Raw genomic sequence first — 21,895 nt, 5'->3', positions numbered from 1 at the left:
TTCAGTAAAAAATAAAGCTTGTTTCAGTGCGATTTGGATGCTCTGCTGTGTATTTGGCCTTGTGTCACTATTGGGAAATAGAGCTGTCCATTGTGTTAGGTGAAGCCTGTTCTTTCAGGTGATGCTGATTTGGGAACTTTGTAAGAAATAAAAACTTGTTTATAGTTCATGTGGCAGCATCCTAAGTTAGTTTTGTCAATGCAGATTTTATTTAGGTGGGAGAGCACTTTGAGTCTCTTTTCTCCATTATTAATTACTACTTGTGTCTCAGGAAAATAATGGTTGTTTCTTTTCACATACATCAGTACAAAAGGTTCCAGCTGCTTTAAGCCTTTAAGTTACTGATTTGCTGGGTGAGAGGCATTGTTTGTTGGGTTTGTTTCCTCCTCTCCTGCCTTGGTACTGGAGGTGAATCCCTTGCAGTAATTTTAAAATTACTGAGTACAGGCTACATTTTCTCTGCTGTGTTTTGTGAGTTCTTTTTGAAGTAATTTGTGCCCTTTCCATTTATGGTACTGAGTTTCAAAAGTGTTGCATTGGTAACTCTCACATTTGGTTTGTTCATTATTGTATGACTTGACTTGGTCTGTTTTTATTTTTGACATCTTTAAAATATCATCACTAGGAAGGAAACTCAGTGATGTCTGACAGGACAATACTGAGATTCTGTTGAAAGGTCCTTGCGTACTCAGTAGAGTTTTACAAGCAGAATACAAAGTTACATTCCCTTTATATAGAGAAGAGTAACATCGAATAGCCTAAGTGTTTGTTTTAGTTACCTTTTAGAGCAAGGCAACTGAAAATGAAGAGCTAAAACCACGGGGTTTTTGCCTCTGGCACTTAACAGCAGATGAAACCATTAGACACTGTAGTGCTTAGCAAAACAGTTTTTCAAGTCAATGAACCATCTTTGAATGCCAGTAGCCTCCCTGTAGTAAATGAAAAAAAAAATTATCAAGTACCTTTTTTGTGTTTACCTTGTACCAGTTGGTGAAAACTTGGAGAAAATGCAGGAAAATAAGTGGAGAACTAAAAAGCAGGGGAGTCTGTTTCCCTGAAAATGACAGTGTCCTTCTGTTCCAGGTCACCATATAGAGAGGGGCCCTAGAACCAACCTCTTCTGGTCAATGGCTCTGAGCCACACATTTAGTCTTCAATACTAAAACACATCATCTAGTCTCCAATACTAAAATTTTGGAATACACATGATCTTCTCTTTTAGCCTGTATATGTTAAGGTTGGTTTTATAAACATTTTAAGTTGCAAATTTTATTCCTTCCATATCCAATTCCTGTTTTTGTAAAACAAACATTGCTCAATAAGGAAGATGAATTGAAATAAACGAAAAATAGTTTTGGACAGTTTTCACATTATATTTGAAAAAGGGCTTTTGCATGTACAGTTGCATTAAAAAGTGATGTCATTGCTTAAGTGTTTGTGTAGTACATATTTCTGATTAGTAAAGAATTTTTTTACACTGAATTTGGTAATAAATCTGTGTACTTGGAAACCAGCATATTTTATGGTTGCCAACCTATGAAAATCAACATTTCTTCAGGAAAACAGTAGAAGTACAACTGCAATACAGAATTAAAAGCTTTCAAATACAGTTCACAAACTAAAATTATCTGTTTCAAATAGCAGTGACTTTAAATTAGTTTGCTCTGAATGGCATAAGTTGAATTAATCAAATGTTGAAGTTCTTCAGGGTTTTATGCTGTTGTTGCTGTCTTGTCAAACTGTTGTGTATCAATATAGAAACCATTTCCATGCCTTGACCTATTGCTTTGCACTTCCCCACCTGATTTCTCTCCCCAGAATAGCAGTAATAAGGTGAAATAATCTCTCTAGGGCAAGTTGAAGTCCGGGCCATATTATGTTGCAGAGCAGTGGAGAAGCAGCTATGTATGCTAACAGCTAAAACCCAACTGTGCATTTTATTCTGGCCCTGCAGCCAGCTGGCACTGAGTGAAAGCCTCTGACCTTCCAAACCAGAATGGACATGTCCTAACTGCATGTTGGGTCCCAGGTCCATGCTGACACCTGAAGTGTGCTTGGAAGCAGCCCAGAGAGTGCAAGGTGGCCTGGGTTAGTGCTGTTCTCTGATGGGGAGACTGTGGGGGTCGTTCAGCACCACTTTCTGTAGGGGTGTGGACTTGGCCTTGGTGTCCCGGGGCATAATAACTTGCTGACAGAGCAGCCAGGAGATGAATGAATGCTGCTGCTGACTGAGGTCACTGCCTGTCTGCTCTGTCCCTTGGTCACCATTTCAGATGCCAGTTGGTACAGGCTGCAATGTAATCTATCTTTCCCACAAGATTGATTTGAATACCTTGTAAAATAATAAGGGAGCTGTTGACTTGAGGGCAGGTTATACTGAGATGTGGAGACATTTGTTGCCTTAGACTGTATTAATGATCTAAACAAATGCTTCAGTTTGTCCATAGTGAGGATCAAGGCCTGAGAGTAAAGAAAAAAAAAAAAGACCAGAATACTAAGTGTCCATTTCAATTGAGAAATAGATATATAATTGTGTTAGCTGGAGCATGTTTAAAAAATCTGGAATACTGAAAAATTTAGGACAGAGATAGAGCCAGTCCAGTACAAATAAATCTCATCTAATCCTATCACGTAAAAGCTGTGTGTAGGAGGTTCCAATTTAGTTGAATTTGTAGAATGGTCTTAATATTCTTGCACTTTGATAAGAGAAATTGATGTTTAACTGTGTAAATTTTTTTTTTTGCATTTGGTTATATGCAAACCTGTCTTATAAATTATTAGTGAAAAAAATTAAGCCTTTTGCTGAGTGTATTTTAGTGTAATTCCACAAACCTGTTGCAATGTACTATGTATTGAGGTAAAAAAGTGCTACCAGAATTAGTGAAATCCATGTTTATTATTGCTAGTGGGATTTAACAGCTAGAAACAAAGGGAGCGGCACGATGAGGCTGTGCAGTGCAGTAGTAGTCTTGAACCCCAATTCGTACAACTTTGAAAGTGTAAACAAGTTTATTTTGACAATTGAAAGAATTTTTATTCTGGATAGAAAGATGAACTGAGGAAAGGAAGAAATATTTAATTACCTTTTTCTTACTTTAGGGGGCAAATAGTATTTGCAGTTACTTCCTCATACCTAGTGTATGAAATATGTATATATGAATACCTGGAGAACTAGTTTAAGAGGTCAGCTAAAATGTTGCATTAAGTGCATTAGTAGCCACCCTTACACTCAACTGGTGTAAAAAAGTTAATTTCCTAGGTACAAATAAAATTGTGGGAAAAAAGGGACAAAAGAAAGGGCAGGGTCTTCACTTATTAAAGGTTTGAATATAATAAAAGCATTCATGAAATGGGAAAAAGCCTCCATACTTAGTTTGGCAAGAAAAGATAGTGAAATTAATAAAGTATTAGGTAGGTTTTGCCCAATACTTCCCCTGTTGCCAAAGTTGATCTGGTCTTGTTTAAAGCCCCCCCCAAAAGGCATTTGCAACTGAATGTTTCAGAGCCACACATGTAATTTTTCTACAGTGTTGACAGTAAATGGTCTCAGAACAAAGGTGATCTACAGTTTTTCAGATAAAAGATTTAATTTGACAGAAGTATGCAAAATACAAACTTGCATTCATCTCCCCGTGGCCCGGTGCCCCCTGATGTTGTGTGCAGCTCTTTGTGTGGTGCACTTTTGTAGAGTGATGCTCTCTTCATATGCAGTCATGCAGTTCCTTGTGCAAGCAGGCAAGCACAAGATGCCTTTCCAAGCAGGTTCCACTCCAGTCACTTTGTCCATGTGCTGAGAGCGGGCTGTTTGTGGGGTGTGTGTGTCCCACTCCCTTGGAGCCACTGGCGTTGTTCCTGGCTGGCCACCCAAGTGGCACTGGCTGCTTTGAGCTGGTTTGCTCTGAAGCAGAGGCTCTATTCATCTATTCTCTATTGCACTTGGCTGTGAGCCACAACTGGGTCCTGTGTGCTGCTCCTGTGACCTCAGGGAATGAATTTTTCTCTTTCTTTTAAGTTTGGAGTGTTCGAAACAATCTACATGCTTGATGTTTTAATAGCGCGAGCTTAAGGATTGTATTTTAAATTCCACGATGATATATTCATTGAGTGGAAAGCCTGTTGAGAAGTTCTTAACAGATTGGGTAGGACGGAGGGGGTCACACTCAGTGCATTCCTACCCATACTGGTTTTTGGGAACAGCTTCTGGAGTGAGGTATTCCCAGAACTGTGCCTAGTTTATATATTCAGAGAAACTGTTCAGAGCAGTGCAGGTGGCTGCTCTCAGATCTTCCATGTGTGGCAGGTTAGGTGCGTGCCGGAGGTACAAATGACGGGAAGGAGCTGGTGTGCCATTATGGGCACACCTGCCTGTTCTGCTGTGCCTCAGCAAATTCATGTCGAGCTGCCCCTGGAGCTTTACTTGAAGCAGGCTGTGGAGCTCTGCTGCCTGCCGTCCGGACCTAGGGCTGCTGCTGCCTGCTCAGTGAGGATATATACAGCATGGCAAAAATAATTTCTCATGATTTTAAGGGACAATGTGGTAATTGTGTGGTCATTTATTTTTCTTTCTCAGAGTTGAAGGAATATATTATTTAGAAATTAAGATGAGTTTGTACAATGCCTAAAATGCATGTGGGCACTGTCTTGTACCTGTGCAGTTCTCCTGTGCAATCATAAACAATGTGTTTTACCATTTGGTGACTTTTGTCTTGCTTAACAGCCTTGCATGACACTTGTTTAGAGAAATACACATCTTTTCCCTAAGAAGCAGGCAAAGATACCAATCATGCCTTTTATATTTTGACTTGCTTTAAATTGCATTTATTGCCAGATGAGATCTTGTCTTACCAACTTGTCATATCTCTCCTTGAACATCATTTTGTAGTTAATTTCTTTGTGAAAATACAGAGAAAGCATACTAGACTCCTGAAATCTTACAGTAATATTTGAGATATTACTCTGAAGGATGAACCATTTCCTCCAGCTTAAAATATTAAGCCAGCATTGCTTCAGCTTGCTTTGCAAGGCTTAACTATATCTGCAGTTATGTAAGTTTCAGTTATGTGATATTTCATGGGCATCTATTTAAACATACAACTATTATTTTTAGTTGAAATATAGACTATATAAAGACTTAAAAGATGTGGGATCAAGGTGGACAACCTTGGCAGCAATGGCCTTTGAACCAACAGCAGTGGATGCAGTCATTTCAGCACCAGCAAGATCCAAGTAAGTATATAGAAAGCTTTGTGGATTAATTCTTTTAATATGTTGTCATTTGAATTTTTCAATCTTTGTAACAGAGTATGACTCATAGTTGCCTTTTGTAGCTGCTCTCAAGATAATGCATTTATGATGCTTTTCTGAACTAGAAAAAAGAGAAAACATAGAAAACACATATTGATTCCAAATGTTTTCGCATAGTTAATATATAATGTGCAAAAACAGGCAAGAAACCTGAGTTATCCTAGACAAATTACCAACATTTTACCAGTCATATAGATCAACATTTAGACCTCATGTACCAGATATGTATCCCTGTCAGTTCTTTAGCCAAGCTGAATCCTTTGTTTGAGAGAATCTGCTTTTTTATTCGATACCTGTTTGGCAGAAGTACTAATGCAGCTATATATACAGAAAAAAACCTCACTGGAAGACTAATATGATTCTTGATTTAGGTTACAGCAGTGATAATCATGATCTCTTGTTTGGATTTTTTTTCCCCCCCACCAAAACCACCAAATGCTTTAAACAGTAGAACGTAATATACCTTAAATTGAGAATGGGGTGACAACAAATCAAAATATCAAGAGAAATAGAGAAATGGATGAAAATACAGGTGTGTATTTAATACTAAGGCAAAGTGATCAGGCACATGGGTTTTACTGTCACTTTAATTTCTGTTAAATTCACTGGAGAGTTTTCCTGACTTGATAATAAGCAGAAGACATACTAGTGTTCTTACCTGAGAGTGCAGTTTATTTATTTACTGGTAGGAATGGCAGTAAAGAAAAAAATGGGAGGGAGAACTGAAACATAATATATGGCAATGGTTATACGAAGAGTGTACATTGAAAAATAATTTTCTAACTACGTCTCTTTCTTGCTCTCAAATCTTCATGAAGTTATAATTTAAGGATATGTATATTAATTTCTGATGTCAAAATTAGCTCACTTATGAAAAAAGTGCATTTCTACCACCCACTGAGTGCTAATGCGAATGTAAAATAATCTGCCTTATGACATTTTGAACATATGCAGAGCAACTGTACTTCAGCAAGTCTGTACACTGACATTTGCTTGATTTCTTTTACTGTACACTGTGAGTAAGTTTTAATGGTGCTCACAGTACTTGCTGAAGGTAAACGTTGCCCGTTTATCTTGAGCAATAGGACATGTAATTGAGAAACAGTGTTAAACTTCAGACATGTGAGTTCTAACCTTTTTAACTTCCTCTGTTTATTTTAGGCCAGATTGACTGGGCTGCATTAGCTCAAGCATGGATTGCTCAGCGAGAAGCCTCAGGGCAGCAGAATGTAGTGGAACAACAAGGAATGATGCCAAACGGACAGGATATTTCAGGAATAGAGTCTGGTCCAAACAACCATAATAATTTTCAGGGGGATCCCAATTTCAACAGAATGTGGCAGCCAGGTTTGTTTCCCCTTCCGGTTCATTCCCGTTTTTCATGTTTCTTCATTTTATTCGTGTCAGACATTTTTTGGTGTGAACATGCCCTGTCCCTCAGGCTTCAAAATACAAAACTACCAGTTGACTTATTAATCACACCTGCCCCTCAGAGAGCTACTGTTGCCTCTCCTGTAGTGTAATACGTGCTTCTGGCATGATCTTGACATGTAGAATGAGTTCACAATATAACTGGTAGATGATGGCTTTAGGTGTCTTAAAATCTTTAAAAAGGGAGATCAGCAAAATTCTGTGTGAAAAATATGTTTTTATTACGTTTCATATACTTAGGATTTACCCTTTTTAGCTTAGGTATCTGATTGTCAGCATTTTTCAATTATTGCAGGTTAAAGTTGGTTGGACGCTTCTGTTAGTATCAATTATTTTCAGTTCCTCAAAACTTCAGTTTTTTCCAAAAATTAATTTTCTTTTTAAAACTTCTTAAGATACTATTGGTAATAAGAATGGGATAGAAATTGGTAATTTTCTGCCAAGAATTTTTCTGAAGTTGTTTTCTGAAAGCTGGGTTATGACACTACACTATAATGCAATTTGAAGTGTATGAACAGGATAGTTATGTGCGTGTGTTCAGTTGTTTTGGGGAAAACTGCACTTCATGCTTGATTCTGTTAATGGTTGAAAGAATAATACTCCCAGTTTTCATTGTCACTATCCAAATTTATTGAAATGTAACCTTTAATATAAGTAGGCTTAATATGTTATTGGCAGTTCTTATATGCACGTAATAAAAGGGAGGTAGCCATCAGGTTTCACCTACCTGTGCTGGGCTACGAGTTATTGTAGGCACATGTAAGAATTTTTAACTTTTCTATGTGGCAGAGTGTATTCTAGCTGTATTTCTGTACAGTACGTAGAAATTTTCACAGAAATAGAAAAACTGTGATAACACTTTTTAGTTGCTACAGTAATGGATCCAATTATGATGCAGATGGGAAGGACAGTAAAAATTAGAAAAATGTACTAAAGGACTGGATGGAAGGTGGGAATTAACCTGAGAGGCTAGATACTAATTCTGTTACTGGTGAAAGTTATAGCGCAGCTCTGTCATGGTCTGTAAGTATCTGTATAGTGCACATAAATTTTGTCTTTTTAAGGAATCATTCAAAAATTATGGCCACATGAGCTATTAATTCATTCCTTAGACCCTTTTCACTCTGTTAGCCAATTGTAACGTATGTTTGAGGGCTTATGACTACAGCTTATTCTAGGACCTCTGCTAGATATTGGACAATCCAAGAAATCATCCATTATCAAGACACAGGACTTTGGAGCACAGGTTTCAGTGGTTGTGCTTGCTTGCAAAACCATTTTCTCTTCATAAGAGGTATTTCAAGTCCTTGCTTTCAAATTTGAAGTAGAGAAGTAGGAGCAGTTTTTTTAACAGTTTAAACAATTTAAACAAGTCCTGTGGTGAACTCACTATCACTAGAAATTTATAAAAACAAGTTTACAGGGTGTCTGTGCCTGTCCAGTTCTGTCCCCATACTGCATGTTTTAGTTCAGCTATAGCCATTTGTATTTCCTTCATTTAGTTAAAGAAATTATTGAGACAGTATAATAGAGTCTGTAGATTGATGATTCTTCATTACTTTATCATCCGTGATGCTTTGAGGAACCTTGTGATAAATACAAGAACACTGAGCGATTGATGACTCATACAAATTATACTAACTTGGTATTGACTTGTATTCTAAATCCTAAACAGAATGGGGAATGCCTCACCAACCCCCTCACCCACCTCCAGATCAGCAGTGGATGACTCCAACCCCAGGTCAAATGGAAATTGTTCCTCCGTCTGAAGACAGCAACAGTCAGGACAGTGGGGAATTTACTCCCGACAACAGGCATATATTTAACCAGAACAATCACAACTTTGGGGGACCTCCCGATAACTTTGCAATGGGGCCAGTGAACCAGTTTGACTATCAGGTGAAACATATTTGTTGCTTTAATATTGTAGACGCGCAGAGTCCCTTCCATGGATGTGTTCCTCTAATATCATCTAGCGGCGACTTTCATTCTTCAGTTCTACAAACATCTACAGAATCTGTTATCTGCTAAGACACATTTTTACCAAACACTTTACAGAAGAGACTTTAGAGTTCTCTGTTATGTTCAGAGGCCAAAGGGTTTTATTTTTCTCCAGTAGTAATGAGAAATGGCTGTTGTCTGCAGTATTAAAATGAATCACTGTGTTCCAGTATATAAATTAACATTATGTAGCTTTGTGTTTAAAAAAAAAAAAAAAGAGGAGAAGGAAAAAAAATAAAGTTCAGAAAGATATGCTTAAATATGCTAGATAATGTACCACAGGAAACAGTCCTGTATTTGCAGACAGATAGACTGGATGATCCATTGATCTTTTCCATATCTATCTACTGTGATTCTTTGAATAAACAATGGTATTTCTAAAAATAAAATCCATATCCACTTTTTTCTTCATTCTGGCATATAAGTTGTATAGCATAATAAACATGTAGCTGGTTTTATAATAATAGCAGGGTGCATTGCACAGATCTTTAAACACAAATAATTTTTTTATCTTCCCTCTATTTTCAATATTTTTCTTTCAAAACTCCTGATAAAAATGACAGACTAGCTGTTTAAAAACCTACCTCCTGTTCATAAACAAATACAAGGGAAGATGGGCAGAAAGGGGGTTTTTTTTAATCTTCTCGTTTATTTTTCCTGTTACAATTCTCTTGTTCAGCAGTATTGTTAAATAGGCAACCATTAATTTTCCAATACATGAGTTAATTATAATTTTCTTTGTTTATGTCATGGGAAAAACTCTTAAAATTAGCTTCTCTAAATACTACAGAAAACTTGTTTTGCAGTGAATGAAAGAGATGCTTAACCTGAAATTGTAATGGAGAGTGCTTCAGTACTAGCGAGTTAAATACTCAGTAGAATATTTGATGCTATACCGTTTTTCCTAAACACTCTCTTCTTAAATTGTTTCATTAGGCTTTTCTGGGCAGTAAATATTAAAACAAAAAACTCTGCATGTATGCCTCAAGACCTACGACATTTGGATTGTATACAGCTTGCCCAAAACCCAGGATCTGTACTAAAATTTCATATTTATGTATTTAATATTTTAATCAGCCATATTAATAAGATCTGTGAAGGATTACTAGAAAGTGCACAGTGCAAAATTCTTATGTAATAAAAGGCTGAACTTTAAATTCTTGTTCTCATGCTGTAGTTAAAAGACTGCTAACATAGGTAGACTTTTAAATCTTAATTTTGTATACTCTTGATTTAACTGCATGCTCTGGTGCTAAGCTGGCACGGAACTGATGGAGATAGATGGTGATTATAGGGCTTAGTATTTAGCACAATATGAAAGGAGATTGGTTGAAGCCCTTTCAGGTTTGTTAAGTATACCTGCTTAAATCTAAGTTTAGTCATTAAATATTTAAAGGAAACTTGTTTCTTGGGGACCACAGTAAGAGAGATTGAGAGATTTCAATAGCATAGAAATCGTGGATTCCTACTTGCATGGATTTTTGTAGACCAACTTGCTCACATGCTGCATTTAGTGTTACCATGTGAAGAAAAATAAACTGCATTACTCTTTCAGCATGGGGCTGCTTTTGGTCCACCTCAAGGTGGATTTCACCCACCTTATTGGCAGCCAGGACCACCAGGGCCACCAGGTCCTCCAGCACCTCCTGCACCTACTCAAAATCGAAGGGAAAGACCCTCATTCAGAGATCGACAGCGTTCACCTATTGCGATGCCTGTGAAGCAGGAGCCTCCACAGATTGGTACATGTTAACCACTCCTTAATGAAAAAATCTAAAAGCTGTGTTTTATAAAGAATTGCAAAATTTGATGACCTTTGTCTTTTTAATAGAAAGTAAAAGAGCAGGGAAAGAAAAAGCCATTATAAATGTTTTTTTCCCCACAATCAGATGTGGGACTTGTTTTGATGGGGGTGGGGGGTTTGCTTCTTTGTTTTGGGGGATTTTTTTTGTTCCTTTTTTGGGGGGAAGGTTTTTTCATCTTGCAAAACTGTAAACCTTGCTTATGTAGATGCTGTGAAGCGTAGAACTCTGCCTGCCTGGATTCGTGAGGGCCTGGAAAAGATGGAAAGAGAAAAACAGAAAAAATTGGAAAAAGAGAGAATGGAGCAGCAGCGTTCACAGATGTCTAAAAAAGAGAAAAAGGGAAGTGAGGATGCTGAAGAAGGGGATGGTCCACGATTACCTCAGAAAAGTAAATTTGTAAGTAGAAGGGTTTGTTTTTTGCTCAGGTTTGTATTTCCTGAAAGATCACCTTTTTAGTCTCTTTAAAGAAGAGACTGTGTTTGTGGTTACCTCATTGGTTTTGTTGCTTAAAGTAAGGTTAAGCTGCTGCTCTGTTGATAATTACTTGATGTTTTGAAGTTTTTAATGGCTAAGAGGTAGAAGTATATAATTTGGCCTGTAGTAGCAAAGAAACAAGGATGAAATTGGACTTTTTTTTTTCCTTTTTTTTTTTCCCTTCCTTTTGGAACATACAGATCCTTTGAAAGAATTCTAAATCAGCAGCTGAAAAAATTCAGATACCTGTATTTGCTAAACTGAGCCAATTTAGGAAGCCTTGCATTGCCTTCACTTCCACAGTTATCTTGTTTGTAGTTCAAAGTACATGTTTGGCAGGGAACTGACAACTAAGTATTTTCTTAGCTTGTGTGGGTAGAGGTACCCGCATATTTTTTAGGAAGGGAGAAAATAAATGGTTTTATGATAACTGAAATACAGATTTCAGTACAAAGTAAATGAAATTGACTATTACAAATAGAGACTAAGGAGCTTGATATTTAAGTTTTTCCTGAAATGTATGATGCTGTTCTTGTAGGACAGTGATGAGGAAGATGAAGATGCTGAAAACACAGAGGCTGTAAGTGTTGGGAAAATCAGCAGGAGTCCATCCCCAGCTCCTCAAGAGGAGCAAAGTGAACCAGAAATGACAGAAGAAGAAAAGGAGTATCAAATGGTATTAATACTGGTGTTCTCAATAAGTATTTCTGTTTAATTGCTCATATTTTTCAGGCATATCAAAGTAAATCACTTTTTCTATGCCTGATACTGTCATTGGGGTACAGTATGCATTGTACACTAAAGCTGGGTTATATTTGCATGTCTCTTCATCATGCAGTCTTTCTCATGGAAACAAGGATATCAGTTATATAACTCATATTTAGCACAATAGTGAAAGAATGTAATGACTGTAATCTTTGCATTGATCTTTATTAATTCTATGGTTTTGCTTCACTTACCAAATTTCTGAAAACTTTTAGTGATTAAATGCACCTATCTCAAATCTATGCTTCAACCTCAGTTCCTGTGAAAGGGAATTCAAGAAAGGTATTCTTGCAAGGAAGTGCTACAAACTTAAATCCTAGATCAGCAGCAGTTTCACTGTGTCTGCACAACCTTCATACTTTGAAATGACAGTTGCATGCAAATTGTACAACTGAATCCTTGTTAATTAAGAGCCTGAATTCTACTAAGTTTGATGAATGTATTTTTGTAGAGCATGTGGCTAGACATAAACAACTTGGAGAACTAGCTACCATAATTTCAATTTTTGTAGAAAATATGTAGTAATAAAATGCTATATAAGTAACCTCTGATCTTTACAGTCAGAAATGTGCTCTTTATTTTTTGGAAGAATAATTGGAATCAGTCTAAGTACGTTTCTGATTTACATACTCATTTGTTACATCATCTTAGACGTTAGGATCAGTGCCCTGGATAGCTGTGTACAATACAGGCAGATACAATTCACAGTCAAAATACAAACTTTAAGGTTGTGGAATCAGGTGACATTTAAACAGCTTCAATCTTTGGTTTTCTAGTTATGTCTTTTGAAAGAGGTCATTAAATAAAATATGCAGGAGACCACTTCCATAGTCATCAAAAGAAGTGAAGCTGTATGGATATAATTTGAATGCAGCATTTATTCAAGGTATTTTGGCCTTTAATTGTATATGCAATTTTCTTCAGATGATGCTGACAAAAATGCTGCTGACAGAGATTCTCTTAGATGTCACAAATGAAGAAATCTATTATGTGGCCAAAGATGTTCACCGTAAAGCAACTAAAGGTATGCTGGGTTTGGGGGATTTTTTTTTTTTAGTTTCTTCTGCGAAAATTCTGTATTTGCATGTCTTTAGAACATTTAACCCCCATAGTTCTCCCTCAAGAACAATTCCAGTATAATGCATCCAACTTGGTAGAGTTCAAATCCAGTAATCATGTACTGTCGTCCTGTGCAGTGTATTGTGAGTTACTTGAGTTATTCCATTTTTTTTCATACAATTCATTTCAGTTAAAACGGTACCTGTGTGTTAATGGCTCTTGAGTTGTAGCTGTTCCTTACTACTATCATCTTTATCTCAAAGCTGTTCAGAAGTGAAAAGAGATGAACTTTGAGTCCTCAGTTAGTAATTAATTTGCTTTCACTATTAACATGTATTGTACTTACAGAACAGATTATTTTAACATAACACAGTTAATCTAAGTATGTAACTACTGAAGTTGAAAATTATGTGCAGATGCTGTAACTTGAAAAGTGATTTATGAGTATCTATTCGGTTTTTTTCTGTTCACTGTTGATTGCAGTTAAATTCTAAATCTTCATGGTCAAAAAATCTAGAAGTGGTTTTAAATGGATGATGCGTTTTTAATGTTTCTTCTCTCCCTCCAAAGAACAGCAATAGTAGTAGATTTAACAATACCATAGACTCATGACTATGAAATCGTGGCTATTTGTGTTAACATGTTGTTCCTGTTGTTGATGTGATACAAAGCTCCTGCAAAACAGCTGGCACAGTCCAGTGCACTGGCTTCCCTCACTGGACTCGGTAAGTATGTTCCTTATTTTTGAGAGGGCTTAAAGGGGGAGTTACACTTTTGCCTTGCATTTCTAGAAATTGCATTTTGAAACTAGATTTTAATTGCCTGGGAGTATGGGTCACTTTCTGATAACTTTATCATTATCAGCACCTTTGTTTGTTCCACAGGTGATCCTACTGATATATAGTGGGATAGTTGCTGGAGTAAAGGACTAGGCAGTGATTTAGTGTATGAGAATCTTGCCCTAATTTTGAAAATCCGGAAAAATTTTAGATAAATTTACTTTTCAAAGTATGATAGTTTCAGAAGCACACTGCAGTCTTCAAAGAAAGGAGTACTATTTCATACTTTTCTTCTATTTTGATCCAAGCAAACCAGAGGGGAAAGTTGATAGAAGACTAATGTGAAAGTCTATAAATAAAAATATTGTAATCTTTGCAATTACTATTTTCTTGAAAAGCTACATAAACACAAAGGCTCCCATATCATATACTACCAGAAACAACACAGAAAAGAGAGATTGAAATTCCAGCTTGAGACACAACTGCAAGAGATTTCTCCCAACATGACTTTTATCATCTAAAATGTACTACAGCAGTGTCAGTGATCAGTTATATGTTCATTACATGGAATATTGATGAATTAGATTGAATATTATCATCACAAGTATTCATGTTTCAAAACTAACTCAGTAAAGATCCTAAGGACCTCAGACTGAAAGAAATCCATGTCAGATGTTTAAATTGACTTCATCCTTTTCAGTCCAGTAGTTACTAATATCTCTGGGGGAGAAGAAAGTCTGTTTCTCTTCCATCTCCATACCTGTCAAAGTGCAGTGTTTTCTAAATCATATGGAAAAATTGATAAGGCATTCAGAATTTCTGTAGCCTTGGACTACGGAGGCAGCTGAAGTCATTTCAGGGGTGTCTTCTGGGAAAGATCCCAGGCATTTTCTGTCCGGTTGCTGATACAGAGGCAGGCACTGTTACAGTCTCCACAGGGAGCTCTTTTGCCTTTCCATACAATGGGAAAAAAGTACCATGGTCACAGTGGTTGCTTGCTGAAAATAGACAAGCTGTTCCAGAAGGAGTAGAACCAGACAGTGAGCATCAATGCAGATACGAGGGCCTTGAACACACTGGCAAACAACACTGGCACTTACCAGAATAAAGTGACTTCTTCAGAGACGAGGAAGTGAAGGAAGGGCAATGTTACTCTCCTCTTTGCCTCACAGAAGTATTAAGAACAAAGCTTAATCTTTCCTCGTGATAGACTGGACTTTATGCACGCAGGTGGACTGGGTGGTTATGGATCAGGAGACAGTGAAGATGAGAGAAGTGACAGAGGCTCTGAATCATCTGATACTGATGATGAGGAATTACGACACAGAATAAGGCAAAAACAGGAAGCGTTTTGGAGAAAAGAGAGAGAACAGCAACTACTACTAGAAAAACAGCTAGAAGGTAAATCTTACAATGTCTTTTACTGTGCCACTGTATATGGAGTTTACTACTTACTGTATGTAAATTGATGGCAAAGAAATACATTTTAAGCCAAAAATACAAAACGAAATATATAAATAATGTATTTTTAATTAAAATTTTAAAAAAACCCCAAAACCCTGTGATTTACTTCTGCTTCTCTGTAGGTAAGGTTTTCCTTTTGTACAAATAATGTAGGTCAAAAGGGTAGCACAGTCAGCTCCCAGTGCTGAAGAGTTGTCTAGAGATGGATGCAATGTTAAGAAGTCATGAACCAAGTTCACAGGCTGGAGGAGAAAGTGCTATTGCAATAGAACTTAAAATTGATGGTTTCCTCCACCTGAAAATAAGACATATGGAGCCCTTAATAAAAGGCTGGACTAGCGAAACTTCTGGTTTTCTTAATATTCCTATCTCTCTTTGAGTGTTTTAAGATGTATGCATAAAAGGATAGCCATATGGAGAGTGACTGAGTGGTGGCCTGTGACCTCTGTCTTCCTAGTGCAGGAAGCCAGATGTCAGTGTGGAGATATCTTCATGGGATTATTTGCAGAAATACAAATCTAGAGTGTAAAGCAGCTGATTTTATACATCCAAAATACCAAAGAATGCTAATGCAGAGTTTCATTTGTAGCAGTGTTTTGGAAAGGCAGAAGATTTCTAATGGACAATACAGCATCTTCTAACATACACTGGCTTCTGCCTGTATTGCCTAATAACTCAGGGACCAGCTGGAATTGTTTTCTGGGTTAAATTTGACCATCAGCTGCCATTTGGAGCACTCTGGGTTTCTGGAAGCAGTTTTATTCCCTAAATTAACTCAGGAAATGATGGCCCACATCAAAAGGCCATTTTTAGGCAAAAAATGTTGTATGTCAGTTATTTTTTCTAGATTCAATTTAAAATGGGGAGATAAAGTTGGCAGTGATGCAAAGGATCCTAGGTTGAATAGAAATAATTTTTATTTTGGAAACCCTGAGGGTCTCACTATGTGAGAAATACAACTTCTTCAGACCAGTCAGTAATCCTCAAACCCAGATGAATGGGGCTCAAAGAAAGGCAGGAAACATCAGTACCACTAGAGGAGTGTTGTAGGAAGGACAAGGGGAGAAGCAGATGTGCAGAAAGGCTGCAAAAGGAAAAGGTCTTATGTGTAGATCAGTTTGGGAGTTCTGGTGTTTCAGGATATTTGTTTGATAACTTAATCTTAAACCACTGAAACCTGAAATAGCATCAAGGACTTCTAAAAACGACTGGGCTCTACACTTTCTCTAAGCAGGAGGTCAACTTTTCTAGAATTACAAGAAAAAAAAAAAAGAGTGGCTTGGTAAGTAGTTGGTATGGTGGCAGTGTTTTAATTATAAGTATTATGAGAGGTGCTTGGAAACTTGGTTTCATCAATGTAACAGTGTGGAAATTACTGACATACTGCTCCAAATTAATTGCATCTTTTCTTCTGTGTACTTCCTTTTTCAGAAGAAAAGCTACAAAATGAAAAAGTTTCAAAAGAGATGAATGAATTTATCATCAAAGAACAAAATAGTAACTTAGCATCACAGGAGGCAAAAGAAATTGAAGCAGATATGGTTCATGAAAAGAAAAGATCTCCAAACGCAATAGCACCTGACACAGAACTCAAGAAAGAGGGTAAAGAGAGGACAGGAAGGAGTGGGTCAAGAAGCTCTAGCAGTGGTAGCAGCAGCAGCAATAGCAGGAGCAGCAGCAGTAGCAGCACAGTATCCAGTTCATCCTATAGCACTAGCTCAGGTAGTAGTCGCAGCTCTTCACGTTCTTCCTCTCCCAAAAGGAAGAAGAGACACAGTCGCAGTAGGACACCGTCACATAAAGTTAGGCGCAGTAGAAGCAGGAGTTACTCCCACAGAAACAGGAGAGAGAGGAGTCGGAGCAGGGAGAAAATAAGGGAAAGGAGAAGATCTAGTAGAAATCACAGTGCTGAAAGAGGGGAGAGGCGGAGAAATCGGAGTCCTTCGAGAGAGAGAAGTTGGGATAGACGTAGAAGCGGCAGCCGCTCAAGAGACCGGCGAGCCAACCGTGCAAGCCGCAGCAGGAGCAGGGACAGACGTAAAGCCGAAGATCAGCGTAGAAGCCCTACTGGAAATAGGCACAAACATAAAAGTGAGGGCAAAGATCATGAAAGGAAGAAGGAGCAGGGTGGAGGTGTAGACAAAGACAAAAAGAAGAACAGAGAAAGGGAGAGAGATCAGGAAAAGAGAAAAGATAAGCCCAAAAAAGAGGAAAAAGAAAGTAAGGCTGGCAATCATGACGACAGTAGATTAAAGAGAAAAAGAGACAGTGAAAGAACTTTTTCTCGCAGTGATTCAATATGTGTGAAAATAATAAGACAGGATTCCAGACAAGAAAGCAAAAAAATTACTACCAAAGATAGCAAAAAACGATCAGGCTCTGAATCTAGTGCAAGGAGTAGTTCTGAATCACCAGGAAGCAGTAAAGAAAAGAAGGCTAAGAAATCGAAGCATATTCGGTCATGCTCCATGGAGAAATCTCAAAGGTCTGGTAAGAAGGCAAGCCGCAAACACAAGTCTAAGTCACGATCAAGGTAGTATACTTTTTAAGTATTTTGTCTGACTTTTAAAAAGTTTTTTTATATTCGTCTTCATGTGTACGGCATATGAACTTTTTAAATAAAGTATGGTATTTATTAAACTTTTTGTCTTAGGCAAAAGTAACTTTGGAAAATCTTTTAAAACTATTAATTACTAAGCCTAAAGTGTGTGTGGGTTTGGGGGTCTTTTATTTTTTCCAATTAACTTTCTCCCCCTTTTCCTTTATTTTTCAGATCAACAACTCCTCTTCGTCGTAAACGCTGAGGAATTTATGGCACCAGTGCTATGAAGTTTAAAAATTCCATGAGTTATAAAAGGCTTGTCTCATTATAGAGGCACATTGTGGCTATGTAGGTGAAACCAGAATCCTTTTTTTATCTGTAAATAGGTGTATTTTTTCCAAATGCTGCTCAGAATTAAATACCTAATAGGATTTCTTTGTATTACATTTTTTCAAGAACGGTAGTGCTTATTAAGACTATAAAACAGGCCATTCTCTTTCAGCTGTAATGTTCTTAAAATTACTATTGAATGTACTGTGATGTCAATAAAGCTCTTTAGTTCATTTTTTGTTTAAAATTCTTGCACCTGAATTTTGTGTTAAATGGTAGAAAGTACTTAAAAAGAAAAAGGCAGCTTTTTTGGTATAACAAATTTTTAAAGTACTTGAAAAAGATTTAACGTGAAACACTTGTAATCCATGGACATGATGAGATTACTTTATTGGGGGTGTGGAAGAACAGAGAAAGGACATCTTAGTTTTCTTTAGATATGTGTAATAGATTTTTAGTAACTTTTTTTTTGGTCTAGCTGGTACTATATGCTGTGTGTGTAAAATATGGGTCACTGTAATACAAGCTATACTTAAACAGACTGAACCCCATTAGGAATATGTGCGATTAACTGATCTCCTGTGGCAGTGTTAAGCTCTGGAACTATATTCCTCACCCAGTTTTCAGAGAGATCTTTGGATGTTCAGGGATATTACACACATCTCAGAATTTTAGATGTTTTTATGGAATATGTTTATAAATGTCACTCAGTACACATTGGAAAACTGACAATAGGCTAACTTTACATTTTGGCACATGCATCAAATGCATAGTGAATATTAAAGCTGGTTCTTAGTGTTACAAGAATTGTGACTCCTGTAGAGCTAATACATTGATGTATTAGCAATGATGTCACTAAATTTTTGATCTTAATATTACCATGCAGTGAAAGAGGTCACTGATTACCTACTTAAAGAAACTGACTATTGCTGTTAGAAACAAGAGTGTGAAATAATAGAAGTTAAAAAACAAACCAACAATACCCAACTGTAGGCCAGTGACTGTTACAGAAGAACGTGAATTCAGGGAGAGATCTGTGCCTAAAAGGTCTGGTGTGACACCAGTTGTGAAAAAGAAAAGGCTTAACATAAAAGTAAGTTCTCTTTGATTGGCTGTATCTTCTAAGAAAAAATTATACTAGTTCAGGCAACTTGCGAAGCATGTCTTCATGAACAGATTAATTAATCCATTTAACTAAGTCAGAACTCAGCTCTGCAGCTTTTTTCAACGGTAATTTTTTCATAAATAAGATGCAGAAATCAACTGCTTCAGTACAAAGAAACACGTTTTAACTATGTGTTTAATAAGCAAGCTAATGGCTAGTGAATACATGCATGTTTATCAAAATACTGTTACAGATAAATAATCAGTTATAACACCCCCCCTTAATTATATCCTTTCACATAGAGTAAGCAGTTGTATTTATTAGCAAAATAAGGCATAATTTACAACACATGACTTTTACTTGCAGTGGTAGGCATATAAATAATGATGTATTGATCCAATCTCACTACACTCTTGACTCTGGGTAAGAGTGAGGAATTTTTGAAAAGTAGGTATCATAACAGTTCAGATGTCCTAGATGGATGTCTTGAGAAAGCAGAAAGAAACTAGAAATAAGCTTAAGAAAAGCTGTTGAGGAATACAGTTTCCAGGATGCATTGAATTTGATTTTCAGTTCAGATTTTATATTCTCTGTCTTAATAATAAAAAAGATTATGTATGAAAAGCTTTATATACTCTTCCAACAACTGAAATTCTGTCACTTCCTGTAAATATGAAAATTATTTTTTTGACACAAATGCACTTATGGGTAGTGACTGTATGCCAATAAAAAGAGCATACGATCTCTGTATTTAACTGTTTCAGAAATCTTACTATGACGGCCTACTCATCCCTCAGCAATTAAATACACGTTGGTACTCTTGTCAGCATCACGTACATTAGACTTCTCTGGGCTTTGGAAACTCCCTTAGGAATGTCTTTCACCAGAAAAGGCTAAAATAACAACTGCTCTTTTAATTCCATACCTCTTAAGTGATCCCAAAATGTGCAAATACATACATTCCCATTTTTGTATCATTTTAAAATGAACGCTGCAAAAACATTTCAGTGCACTACAGGAAAGCAATACATAAGATTTTGAATATCATGGAGCAACACGACATTTGGAGGCATTTCCCTTGAAAACTTATTTAATAAATAAGGGATAGTGTGGAATCAAATGAACAATGATTTCCATACAAATTGTTTTGAAGATGAATACAACCAAGCCAATGTTGATATGTGCCCCAAGGTGCCCACTAGACCATGTAAGAGCAAGAATTAGCTGTGGCCAGGGATAGGCCAAAAAAGAGTAGTTGGGTACAATATTCTGACTTTAAACATGTGTTTTGAAATATGGCACAATACCAAAAACTGTTCCTGTCTTTGAGGCTCTGTCTCATGGAATAGCTACTTCTAGTTTCAAATGAGCTTATCCTGTTAAGTTTATTACTTGCCAGTGTGCATGTATTAACTGGCTTGTAATTGATTTTAAAATCACAAATACAAGAGCAATGCCAACGTAAGGTTTGTCTCTCTCACTGAGATTTTGTGTTTGCTTTGCTAAATGAATGACAAGTAATAAATTAAGTTGAATGATATGAGGATGCCTGTTTTGAAGGAAGGCTTGGTTTTGTCTCTTAAGGAGACTATCCTAGCATAAAGGAGCTCTGTTTTTATCAGTAGCTCTGAGGCGTTATTAATGACTCTTAACTGTAGTGCACCGTGAGCTTTTTTGGATAGAAAGCAGGTGAGTAAAGAAGTGAGGCAGGTACAAATCAAGCAAGTTTGCCATATATTTCATTGCTGTCGAGACAAGCTTTTTTGAGCCCTTTCAGCAGTCCTTATTTAGCTTTAAAAAGAAAAAAAATCCAAATATCTACTACATGAATTATACTGTATTTACAGGAGACCTGTAAACAGGCAGACTTCAAGCAGTGAGGGTGGTAGTACCAAGCAAGGTCAGTTAATAAAGCAGGCTGGCACTAGAGGGAAGTCAAGCCAGGACTGGTTCTACTACTCCAAACTTCCTGCTGCCTGGAGGATGCTCCTGCCTCTGGCTTTGTGCAGGCCGTGCCTCCTGCCGGCGGATGCCAGCGTCTGCACAGCCAGGCAGGGAACCCGGCCTGTGATCATCTGCCTGGCAAGCACGGGAGCGCTGCCAACTCTGCTTTCACGGCTTACCTTTGCCTTGCTCTGCACGCCTGCCTTCCAGCCAGCTTTGGTTTTCACTGGGCTTTCTTGTTGGACCTGCAGCTCAATAAAAGTGTCAGAAAACTAATATTTTTTAAAACTGGCTTAATTCTTTTCCATTTTAAGCATGTTAAACTAGCTCACCATGGGGATTTGAAATTTGAAAGTGCTGGAGCTCACAGCGGGGGAGAGGCTCCCCGTGTGTGTCAGCCCTGAACTGCCAAGGCCGCTCGCCTGAGCCTCAGTTCGGTGCCCCGGGCAGCAGTGCCTGCAAGGGAGCAGAGAAGGCAGCCTGCTCCTTCCTGGGCCACAGCCTGGACTTCATCTGCAGACCGTGCCACGGCAGCCTCTGAACGAGGCAGCAGCCCCAGCCAGCTCGGATGGTTCCCATGAGGAAGCGCTCGGGAGCCTGCCTCAGGCCCAGCCATATTGGAGCCCAGGGGTTCTGCTTCAGGCCGCAGCGGCGCAGTGCCGGCTGCTGGGATGGCTTCCCTCCTGAGGCTGCCCTGACTCGGGGACTCTTGTACTTTGTGCCGTGCCCTGCATGCCCGGTGTGTTTCTCGGTAATGAAACGGACTGAAAGCTGTGGGCTCGTCAATCTGTCATCTGAACGAGCCGCTGCTTGCGGATCTTTTCGTGTTCCAAGACACGGAAGGATCGGGAGTAAGCAGTAACATTCAAGCAGAGTTGCTCCGCTGAAGCCC

At 37.8% G+C, this 21,895-nt stretch overlaps 1 protein-coding gene across 1 annotated transcript in view; it reads left to right on the top strand.

Moving 5' to 3' along the window:
- The window catches only part of PNISR (PNN interacting serine and arginine rich protein), a 26,183-nt gene extending 6,374 nt beyond the window's left edge, over window positions 1-19,809 (top strand). Inside the window, exons 2-12 of the mRNA XM_008637736.2 lie at window positions 5,108-5,226; window positions 6,466-6,651; window positions 8,411-8,634; window positions 10,292-10,478; window positions 10,747-10,937; window positions 11,554-11,691; window positions 12,705-12,804; window positions 13,511-13,564; window positions 14,849-15,019; window positions 16,514-17,615; window positions 17,856-19,809. Of these exons, the coding sequence (XP_008635958.1) occupies window positions 5,139-5,226; window positions 6,466-6,651; window positions 8,411-8,634; window positions 10,292-10,478; window positions 10,747-10,937; window positions 11,554-11,691; window positions 12,705-12,804; window positions 13,511-13,564; window positions 14,849-15,019; window positions 16,514-17,615; window positions 17,856-17,886 (2,472 nt within the window). The 5' untranslated portion in view covers window positions 5,108-5,138 and the 3' untranslated portion in view covers window positions 17,887-19,809. The remainder of the gene's footprint in view (window positions 1-5,107; window positions 5,227-6,465; window positions 6,652-8,410; window positions 8,635-10,291; window positions 10,479-10,746; window positions 10,938-11,553; window positions 11,692-12,704; window positions 12,805-13,510; window positions 13,565-14,848; window positions 15,020-16,513; window positions 17,616-17,855) is intronic.
- Window positions 19,810-21,895: the final 2,086 nt, after the last annotated feature.

The sequence above is a fragment of the Corvus brachyrhynchos genome, unplaced genomic scaffold (assembly GCF_000691975.1).
Source record: "Corvus brachyrhynchos isolate BGI_N302 unplaced genomic scaffold, ASM69197v1 scaffold14, whole genome shotgun sequence".
Taxonomy (NCBI): Eukaryota; Metazoa; Chordata; class Aves; order Passeriformes; family Corvidae; genus Corvus; species Corvus brachyrhynchos.
This window is presented reverse-complemented; position numbering and strand designations above follow the sequence as displayed.